This window comes from Myotis davidii, unplaced genomic scaffold (genome assembly GCF_000327345.1).
Source record: "Myotis davidii unplaced genomic scaffold, ASM32734v1 scaffold21, whole genome shotgun sequence".
Taxonomy (NCBI): Eukaryota; Metazoa; Chordata; class Mammalia; order Chiroptera; family Vespertilionidae; genus Myotis; species Myotis davidii.
This window is the reverse complement of record NW_006292573.1, coordinates 871834-883565: the sequence shown is the minus strand read 5'-3', so window position 1 is coordinate 883565 and position 11732 is coordinate 871834. Positions and strand designations below refer to the sequence as shown.

The following is an 11732-nucleotide window of genomic DNA, read 5'->3' as shown; positions in this document are numbered from 1 at the left end:
TTACCCTTTTACTATATAGAATAGAGGCCTGGTGCATGGGTGGGGCTGGCTGGTTTGCCCTGAAGGGTGTCCTGGATCAGGGTGGGGGTCCCCACTGGGGTGCCTGGCCAGTCTGGGTGAGGGGCTGATGGCTGTTTTCAGGCCGACTGAAGCTCCCAACTGCTCCTTTTTTTCTTTTCTTTTTTATTCTGGGCCAGCTTTAGCTCTGGCTCCAGCTCTGAGGCTTCTGCTGCTGAAAGAATGTATCTGGTTTGTTTGTGTTCTATAATCAAAACTCTATATAACTCCAGCTCTGAGATCCCGGCTCGCTGAAAGCAGGTTTCTGGGGTTTTGTTTAGCTTCTATATTTGTTAACGGTGTCTCAAACTGCAGGCTCAGAGGCCTGCAAGGCAGGCCGGGGAAGTTGGTTTCCTCCGTCACTGAAGCAAGCAAGCCTCATGTTAGTTTCAAGCTGCCTGGCTTCCGGCTGCCATCTTGGCTGGCAGTTAATTTGCATATCGCCCTGATTAGCCAATGGGAAGGGTAGCGGTTGTACGCCAATTACCATGTTTCTCTTTTATTAGATAGGATGGTATAAAACAATGCATACTATTAGCCCTCCCCATTTGCTGATGTAAAACCCATGGATAGATACAGAGAGCTGATTGTATTGAGAGAGAGAAAAATCTACATGTAAGAGGACCCACACAGTTCAAACCCATGTTGTTCAAGGGTCAACTGTGCCATCATGTAGTAAAATATATTATAAAAATAAAACAATATGAGAAAGGAGATAGATAATGCTTGGGGTATAATAGGTTAGAGCTGAGGCTAAGCTGCTATAATATAGACATCCAAAAGACAGTGTCTCAAAAAAAATGGCAGATATTTATTTCTCTCTAAAATCTGTTGTTTAGATTTTAGGGGTTAGGGTTGGCAAACTATGGCTGTAGGTCAAGTCTGGCCTGCTGCATCTTTTCTGTAAATGAAGTTTTATGGAAACTACACACCCATTTTTATATGTCAGTGACTGTTTTTACACTATAATGGTGGAGTTGAGTAGTTGTGACAGACATCTACTCACAAAACATAAAATGCTATCTGATTTTTACAGAAATGACTCATTTTAGAGTTATAGTAGTGGTACATCTGGTCATCCAGGGAATTGGATTCCATTCTCTCATTGTTATGTAATCACTTAAGATAGTGTGTGCATCTACATGACTGAAGTTTGCACTTAATGGAGAAAAAATGGAAGTAGAGTGGGGGGGGGGGCGCAGTTTGACACGTTTTCACTCATCCCATTGGACAGCCTTAGTCACATATAGCAAGGAAAATTTGGCTATGCACCTAGCTAAGACTCAGTGTGGTGGATTTGGGAGGATAAGGCAAAATACATTCAACTATTATTTTGAACCTGGTAGTCAGGCAAAACTTTGGAGAAATGCAGAGACCTAATATGAATGAGAGAATCCATGTAAGTCTCTGGGAGAAGAGTTTTTTGGAAAGAAGAAATAGCAAGGAAATTTTCTATTGACTGCCTTGTATTTTTATCTTTCTCCTTCTGTAAGTGTTCAAGAGCTAACCTATATGAAAGCATTGGCACATAAGTGGTCAAGAATTTTTCTGTTTATGATGTTCCCTGAAATACTCTTTTGGTTGTAGTCATCTAAGTCTCAGCTGATATTCTTTCTCTTTCATGAAATCTCAGGTCATTTCTCTTGCCTCTCCAGTGCTATGTAACTGTTCTTTGTCAATTAGTGCCTTTTATGTAAGCAATTTCCTATATTAAAGGGGCATTATACTCAAGGTTTCTTGAAAGAAGAAGTATACAATGTTTATTAAACTGGACTGTCAGGTATTTATTCTAGAAAAATAATTTTTGGTATACTTCCATTCCATTCTGGTGTACTAAAGAATTGAGTATAAAATAATGTGTCATTTGAAATGTGTCATTTACAAGTGAAAGTGGAAACTGGGTATATTTTCTTCTTCATTACAGATAAATAGTGCAACAAATGTAGCTGACTTAAACTCAATTATGAATGAATACTATAACTACCTAGAGCTTATTGGATGTCTAAGAATTATAACATCATTAAGTGACAAATATTTATTGGCAAAAGACATACTTGCTTACCATGTAATTAAAAGAGTCCAAGCACCTTTTGAAAGGTAGGTTATTTATATGTGGAAGATTTACTCCAATTACATTTTAATTATCTTATAATGTGAGATATATTTGATAAAAATTTTAAATAATTTTAAAACTAACCCGTTAAGGAAGACTACTGTTCTGACCATACTATATAGAATTGCATATATGATGCTTATGTAGGAAGAGTAATCATTATCTCAATTTATAATTATTTTTCTAAATAAAAATTATTTTAAAAATTCTTACCACTTAAGCCAACTATTTTATCTCTCCTCATTAATTTAATAAGTATATATTGAGCACCTGTTGTCTGTTGGGTAATAAGTACTGAGCGTTCTTTGATTAACACGGTAGATGTGATTTTTTTAAAAAAATTCGTAATTGTTTAAAGTATTACATAAGTCTCCTTTTCCCCCCATTGACCTCTCTCTGGCCGCTCCCATCCCCCAGCACATGCCCTCACCCCCCTACTATCTGTCTCCATTGTTTATGCTCATATGCATGCATACAAGTCCCTTGGTTGGTTTCTTACCCCCCCTCCCCCCCCTTCTTTTTTATAGCAGCAGAGTATTCCATCGTGTAGATGTACCACTGTTTTCTAATCCATTCATCTACTGATGGGCACTTAGGCTGTTTCCAGATCTTAGCTATGGTGAATTGTGCTGCTATGAACAGAGGGGTGCATATATCCTTTCTGATTGGTGTTTCTGGTTTCTTGGGATATCTTCCTAGAAGAGGGATCACAAGGTCAAATGGGAGTTCCATTTTTACTGTTTTTTTTATTTTTATTTTTTTAATTTCTTACAATATTACACAGGGTATTACATATGTGTCCCCTTTTTACCCCTGCCCTTGACAATCCCCTGGCCTCCCGTACCCCGCAGTGTCTTATGTCCATTGGTTATGCTCCTATGCATGCATACAAGTCCTGTGGTTGATCTCTTACCCCCTCCCTCCCATCTTCCCTCATAAGTAGGACAGCCTGTTTGATCCTTCTATGTCTCTGGTTCTATTTGTAGATGTGATTCTTGCTCTTTAGCTTTAGAACGCTGGTCTTCAAACTTTTTGTTCCAATAATACTTTTAATTAATTTTGAAAACTTACATATGTCCTCGTACTCTATTTTTTAATAATGAAAAATAAAATATATTTGAAAGTAGGAAGAATGGTATGGCATGTAGTCATGACCCATATCAATCAACCCGTGGCCAGTCTTGTTCATCTAACCTACCCTTGTTATTGACTCAAGTATTATTTTCAAACTATTATCAAACATCATGTTATCTCAAAAGCGGGTTTTTCTTTAAATTTTAGTATCATTAATCCATAGATTTAAATATACTTGTGTTGAAATTGTTACAGTTATCTTTACTGAAGTTCAAATTGTCTCATCTTTTGCCAGTATAAGCCTTTTTATGTTTGAGGTTTTTTTAGGTTGACCCTTAATGGTCTTTGAGAGCCACCTTGCTATGTGGTATAGTAATATGTTTCAGTCTCATTTTGTTATACTGTGCTAACGGACCTTTGTTTCTATGAATGGGAAATGATATTTCAAAACCAGAGTCTGGATGCTAGGGATGCTCATTTTTGCCAAGTTGGTCACTGTTTCTAGGCCTTTTCAGTGGACTAAAACTAGGAAATACAGTGCTTTTTTTGTTTTTTTTTTTTAAGGTAGAATACATTATGAGTTTATACTGATACTTCAAATTCACTACTATAAGATGTTTAACTTTTCTTTGTCTCATGTTGAGAATCATAGTTTTCAAAGTCACTGGAGAATTAGAATCTATAATAATAAAAGCACAATATGCTAATTAGACTAGACAGTCAAACGACTTTCTGGACATCCTTCCAGACGAAGCCACCGCGGCGAGGGCCAAGGCAGAGGCAGTTAGGGGCAATCAGGCAGGCAGGCAGGCAGGTGAGTGGTTAGGAGCCAGCAGTCCTGGATTGCGAGAGGGATGTCCAACTGCCGGTTTAGGCCTCATTCCACTGCAGGATTGGGCCTAAACTGGCAGTCGACATCCCCTGAGGGGTCCCAGATTGCGAGAGGGTGCAGGGACCCTCCACCCCCGTGGATGAATTTTGTGCACCAGCCCTCTAGTCTGTATATATACAGTAAAAGCCTATGCAACCATTAGGACCGAAAAACCGGAATGACCGGAATGACTGGTTGACCAGTCACTATGATGCAGACTGACCACCAGGGGCAGATGCTCAACTCAAGAGTTGCCCCCTGGTGGTCAGTGTGCTCCCACAGCCAACCTCTCACAGCCCCTCCCCCCGGTCACCTGGCCAACCTCCCATGACCCCTTCACCCAGTCGGCCATCCCCCGACTGGCAGGCCAACCTCCCATGGTCCCTTCCCCCATGAGCTGACCCTCCAATAGGCCTCGATTGCCGGCCAGGCCAAGGGACCCCACCTGTGCAGAATTTGGCGTTCTGTAGAACTCTGTTTGGATATGTGGGTTTTTTTCAAGTTTCCTTTTTTTTTAATTTTTTTCAACCAGTTTTCTATAGATGGACATTTAGGATGTTCCCCAACACTCTCACAAATTAAAATATAATACCATAAACTTGAATATAACTCCCAATATATTTTTAATACTGCAATTTAAAAATAAGTTACATAGCTCTTTTATTGTTTTTTATTTTTTATTTTTAAAATATATTTTATTGATTTTTTACAGAGAGGAAGGGAGAGAGATAGTCAGAAACATCGATGAGAGAGAAACATCGATCAGCTGCCTCCTGCACACCCCCCACTGGAGATGTGCCCGCAACCCAGATACATGCCCTTGACCGGAATCGAACCTGGGACCCTTCAGTCCTCAGGCCGACGCTCTATCCACTGAGCCAAACCGGTTTCGGCTACATAGCTCTTTTAAATGTATCCAGATATCCTGACTATAGGCCTCTCAAATAGTAAAATTTTATATGAATAGAATTACCATTTATAATTATGGTTAATACGCAGAATTAACCCCATATAATATAAATTTTGATGTGGTTATTTTAAACTTTGAAGTGCATCTCTTAGTGAAAGAGTTATTTCCCCAAGTAGTTCATGTATCTTCAGATGGGTTTTTCTGATTGCTAACTCAGAGAATTTATAATTGTTTATTTCTTCTGTTTTGTTTTGTTTTTATAGATATGACTAATCTAGATGTCAGGAAGTGCTTCCCTATCTGTTTAATTGGTGTTTAAATTAAAACTGAATGATAAATAGGAGTTAGGCAGATAAAGATGAAGAGGACAAGATAAAAGCGGAAGAGTAATCCCTCCTATGTAAAAGATAAAATATCGTATAATGAAAAAAAATTGTAAATATGTATCTGAACTCATAAGAGTCTTATAGATGTCAGAAATAACAAGAAACCCAAAGCCAAATTCCCTAGCTGTCATATGAAATCAGAACCCTCAGTTTGCACAAACTTGGGTTTGGCATCCTGCATGTACACTCATCTGAAGCAAAGAAATTAACAAAGTAATTGATTTTAGGATTCATAGAACTTGTAGAGTGCCAGGCAAAAGCAAATACATAGCAACTGTATTTGGAAATTGTTACAGTCTGGGCCTAATGGGAGCGCTAATGATAGATACATTGCTAAAGAAGAGGCATTCCATATAGAAGGCAAAACACACAAACATCGAAAAAAACAAGTATTGGGAATAGCACTCAAGAATTTAAATAACAAAACAAAATGAATGAGATAAAATATTAGTATAGTAAAACCACGATGTAATGGACTAATTCAGGCATGGGGGAGTTCGTTAAAGTCAAAAGTCTATTGCATAATAAATTAGGTTGTCTGATTGTGTGTATGTTAAAAAATTGATGAAGGAGTTTACCTGTTTTTACTTATGTAGAAATGTTTATGTAATTAAAATTAAGTATGTATAAAAAGTTTGATTTCACAGAAAAGTTTTCTATATGTATTACAGTAATTTTAAAATCACCTGTCACCCCGAGTAAACAGATGCACACAGGTGGTGTCATGTGGTATGATCATATGCTAATCATTCACCAAACACTGTTTATGACTGGTGACTCTTGGATTTAAATATGTAAACTATAGTTGTAGGTATGTAATTTTTATTTATGTTGACAAAAATTATTACAGTGTTTTTTCCAACATATAGCCTATTCACTAAAATTTGTTAAAAATAACAGTGAATTAATACCAAAAAGTAACCAGCTAATTTAATTGTCAGCAAATCTTGGTTTTAAAAGCATTTTAGAATTAACAGGGTGTTAATTTTTACATATGACATATGGACCAGAAACTTTGTTTGTTAAATCTAGATCTGCAAAATCGAGGGTTTAGTGTAGTGATTTAAAAGAGAAAACAATTGGAAAAGAAACACACACAAAATGAATCAAATAGTACTTCTATGTTGGAAAATGACCACATGTACTTCTGTTAAGTACAGTTAAAAACCTGAAAATTACATGTAAAATAAACATAAGACTGAAAGGTGAGGGGATGAAAGCAGACCAGCTGAGGGTCTCAGAACCCAGGAATGACACAGCAGAATGAAGAGGAAATCTAGACATTCTTATCTGAAGTAAAACTAAGAGAATTTGTCAACAGCAGGCCTACCCTAAAATAAAGTCTATAAGAAATTTCTGAAACAGAAAGCAAATTATTAAAGGTACTAAAAGTACTAGAGGCCTGGTGTACAAATTTGTGCATGGGTGGAGTCCATCTGCCCGGCTGTCGATCTGGGACCGATCAGGGCCGTCTAGCCCAGCCCTGATTGGGGCCATCGGGCCATGGGGGCCGGCTGGCTGGGGAGGGACTGTGGGAGGGCTCCAGAGCATGTCCAGCTCTCTCACCCATTCCCAATCAGCCAGACCCCAGCAGCAAGCTAACCTACTGGTTGAAGCATCTGCCCCCTGGTGATCAGTGCTTTTCATAGGGACTGGTTGAGCAGTCGACCAAATGGTCAACCGATTGGTTGGACACTTAGCATATTACGCTTTTACTATAAAGGATAATTGTGAAACATCAGGAAGGATGAAAAAATAAAAAGAATAAAGTCATGTTTTCTTTTGTGTTTTCTAAATCATGTTTCATAGTTGAGTCAAAAATTACAGTAACATTTTATGTGGTTCAAATATATCTGGAAGAAGTATTTAGGAAATTACATTATGTACAGGGAAAGGCAAAAGAACTTAGAGAGAGGTAAGACTTATAAAATGTTGATACCAATAGACATATTTAAAAAGAAAACCTACAAAAAATACACTCAACAGCACTATAGATAAAAAAGGAATTTAAAAATTCAAATAACCCACAGGAGGACAAGAAAAAGGACACAAAAATAATCATGGAAATGAAAAATAGTATTTGTTAAATGGTAGGCAGTTCAAGAAAAAACTAGTGATCTGGAACAGGAATATGAGGATTTGTTCATAACAGAGAAAGATTGAAAACGAGGTTTTGTGAAAATTACAATAAGAGAACCCAAACATATATTTAACTAAATAAACAAGATGGAGGCAGGGCAGTATTACAGAAAATGCTGCTTAAGCCCTGGCCTAGAGGCTCAGTTAATTTGAGTGTCATCCTATACACCAAAAGGTTGAGGATATAATTCCTGGTCAGGAGGCTTCCAGAAGGCAACCAATCGATGTTTCTCTCACATCAGTGTTTCTCTCTCTCCCTTCTTCTCTCTCCCCCAAAATCAATAAAAACATATTCTCGGGTGAGGATTATGAAGTAAAATGAATAAAATAAAATAAAATAAATAAAATAAAATAATAAAAATAAAATAAAATAGAAAATGCTGCAGAAAAAGTTCTTGAGGATCACAGGGCTTAATGAGCCAAAGTAGTGTAATTTGTGGTGAAACTGCATTCATGAGCCAAAAGACACTTGTAAAAATGAGTTACACTGGAAGCATTTTGTGGTGTGTTTTTTTTCAGTAATGTCAACAATGAAAACAGATAGCCCTGGTAATAACTTCACAAACTAGTTACATTATCATTCAAGAGTGAGAGAAATAGACATTTGGAGACAGTTTATTTTTTCCTAAAGAGATTAATTATGTAAACATTTAGGGAAGAAAAACTGAACCTAGAAAGAAAAAGATACAAGAAGCAGCAGTGAGCACAGGTATGGGGAAAATATGAATAAATAAAAATGAGCATTGGCCATTAAAATACAACTAAATTTTGGTAATATGGTTAAAATAATTAAAATATTAGTGAAAAATTAATCTGTAAGAAGAGAATGGGTATTGTTGGGTTTATTGTTTTAAGGGACTTGTATTGCTGAAGTAGTGTTGAGGAAGCATCAGTTAGCTTTAGATTATTAAATCAAGTATGTATCTTTTAAGTTATGTTCTAAAATAACAGTAAGAGCGTATGTAACTTCCAAACCAGGTTGGTGAGGTCTGGGGGCGAAATAAAGAAGATAATGAGCCCTAACCAGTTTGGCTCAGTGAATAAAGCGTCGGCCTGTGGACTCAAGGGTCCCAGGTTCGATTCCGGTCAAGGGCATGTACCTTGGTTGCAGGCACATACCCAGTAGGGAGTGTGCAGGAGGCAGCTGATCAATGTTTCTCTCTCATCGATGTTTCTGACTATCCCTCTCACTTTCTATAAAAAATCAATTAAAAATATATTTTTAAAAAAGAAGCTAATGGACAGAAAATAGGATAAAAACAAGCAAAGAAAACACGTGTTCAGAGAAAGCACACTATAAAGTAGGAAAATACTCTAAATTTAGATTGGTAAGAATGACACATAAATAGCTTAGACTTTTGTGTATTAAAAAGATAGGATCGTAAATTGCATTTTAAAGAAATGACTTTAACACAAAATAAATTAATGAGATTCTAATCTTTAAAAAGAAGTCTTGTCCTTAAATGACCCTAATAATAGTGTAAAAAAGAACAAATTCTTTAGGAACATTGAATAGTTGAATCTATTTGTACCTTTAAACATGTCTCAAAGGAGTTAATAAGTTTAAGCATACAAATAATTAGTGAGGGTCTAAAATAGCAGTGATTAAAGTATTTGTTTTTGAAAAGGGTTTATAAAAGGAAGCCTTGAATATACATAATTACTCTCTTTGTTTCCACAATATGCTGGAGACCCTAGCAGAGCAACAACACCAAATGAATAAGTGAATGTTATTAAGGTTCACAAGAACTAAAATTATCATTTGTAGCCTACATGATTGTCTAACCGAAAATAATGTAAGAAATTCTTCTATAAAGTGTTTAGCAAGGTTACTGGATACAAGAGGTAAAAGATTTTATCAGGGAGGTTTGCTAGGGAGAAGGAATGGTAAAGAAATTGGTAAACAGAGCAATTGTACAAAAATGTTTACTTTGGAAATTTATGAAACTGAGAAGAATTTTTAACTAGCATAAGAAGAGTGAGAGCAATTAGTTTTAAGTGTTGTAAGGCCTTTGTATTGTTTGGGAAGAGGGTAAACACTAGTCGCTCCCAAACCCCATCCATGGTTTCACTTTTCTTAGTTTCAGTTACTCTTGATCAATCACGGTTCAGAATTATTAAGTGGAAAATTCCATAAAGAATTCATAAATTTTAAATTGTATACTATTTTGAGAAGCATGGAGAAATCTTGCCCTCCCTGAGATGTAAATCATTCTTTTATCCACGTTATCCATGCCTCTTAGTAGCCATCATGGTTTTCAGATGGACTGTCACAATATTGCATTGCTTGGATTCAAGTAACCCTTATTTACTTAGTAATCGCCCTAGCGTGCAAGAGTAATAATACTGGGAATTCAGATTGCCAAAGAGAAGCCATAATGTGCTTCCCTTCAGTGGTTCTCAACCTTCTGGACCTTTAAATGCAGTTCCTCATGTTGTGACCCAACCATAAAATTATTTTCGTTGCTATTTCATAACTGCAATGTTGTTACTGTTATGAATTGTAATGTAAATATCTGATATGGAGGATGGTCTTAGGCGACCCCTGTGAAAGGGTCGTTCGACCACCAAAGGGGTCGCGGCCCACAGGTTGAGAACCGCTGCTTTAAGTGAAAAGTCGAACATTCTCAACCTCAATAAGGAAAGAAAAAATCATGTTGAGTTGCTACAATTTATAGTAAGAACAAATCTGTGAAATTGTGAAGAAGGAAAAAAATTCATCCTAGTTTTCCTGTATTGCACCTCATATTGCAAAAGTTACAGCCACAGTGTGTGAAAAATGCTTAGTTAAGATGAAAAAGGTATTAAATTATGGGTGGGAGACATGAACAGAAAACTTGCTCCGAATCATGGCAACACGTTGCACCAGAAAGCATTGCACTTTATGAAGACTTCAGTAAGGAATCCCTGAAACAGATGTCACCAAACCATTTACTGCAAGTAAGGGATGATCGCACAGATGCAGGAATAGGTTTGGACTGAAAAACAAAAATTACTGGAAAGGCTATCTGCCCATGAAGAAAGTACTGCCATATTTCCAGCAGAATTAAAGAAGTTGATTACTAAGGAGAAAGGTATGTATATATAGGAAAAATAGTATATTAGGGTTCAGTACTACCCACAGTTTTGGGCAGCTATTAGGGGTCTTGGAACATATCTCCCAATAAGGCAGGACAACTGCACATTGATTCACTTTAGATTTTAAATTTGCCTATTAAAATCTTAAGAGGTAACTATTTAAAAAAGTAGTAGTGTGACTTTTTAAATAGAAGGTAAATTGGGATTTAAAAATAAAGCTAGAAATGTTAATTCCCTATTGTAATATCAAACACATGTATGAATGTTCTCTCAGTACTTTTCTTCTCTTAAGTTTTAAGCAGGGTCTGAAAACTCTTGGAGTTTTGGAGAAAATTCAGACTTATCCAGAAGCATTTTATAGCATCTTCTGTCATAAACCTGAGAATCTTTCTGCAAAAATGCTTAGAGATCTTTTTACAGTAAACACATGTGACGCACAGTCTTTGGGATTTTGGAACAGTTACTTACAGGCTGTTGAGGGTATGTGGATGTTTTGTTTTTATCTAACTATCTTAGAATGTTTGTTTCAGTATATTAGTTTATTTGAGTTTTGCATTTTGATAATAAGAATTTTCATTGGCTAACTCCATATTTACAAAACATTTAAAAATAAGTTTGTGTGATTGAGTTGAAATTGATGAGGAAAGGTTAAGAATAAAATTATATTTTACAACATTTTTGTTAATATAATTTGAGGTAAGAGGCAGTCTTCCTAGGAATTTTAAATATATGGGTGATGGCCACTGCATAGAATAGTATAAAAGCTAATTGTTTCATCTTTCTCAAACTTGTTAATTACTCATCCATTGGTTAGGGCTATGATATTGATGTTTATCATTGAGCATTAGCAATGTAAAATCTTTTTGTTTAATAGAGTGGAAAATATTTTAACTTTCAGTTGAATCTTCTTTCAGACAAGTTTTTATTGTTGTTGTTTTACACAGTTTAGTTTTTCTCTGCATTTATTGAACTAATTAAGTGATTTTCAACCAGTGTGCTACAAGAATTTTTATATAATGCAATACTTGACTATTTAGTCAGGGGCACTGATCTCTTTTCCCTTAGATTTCCAAATAAACAAATGACAACGGCCAACACAATAGC

The 11732-nt window shown here is 36.3% G+C and overlaps 1 protein-coding gene across 6 annotated transcripts in view; it reads left to right on the top strand.

The window, feature by feature from the left end:
• Nucleotides 1-11732, top strand: part of G2E3 (G2/M-phase specific E3 ubiquitin protein ligase) — an 84320-nt gene that overhangs the window by 61663 nt on the left and 10925 nt on the right. For all 6 annotated transcript variants that reach the window (XM_015565481.1, XM_015565480.1, XM_015565478.1 and 3 more), the window contains 2 exons: nucleotides 1982-2154; nucleotides 10921-11108. In XM_015565481.1, coding sequence (XP_015420967.1) covers nucleotides 1982-2154; nucleotides 10921-11108 — 361 coding nt within the window. The remainder of the gene's footprint in view (nucleotides 1-1981; nucleotides 2155-10920; nucleotides 11109-11732) is intronic.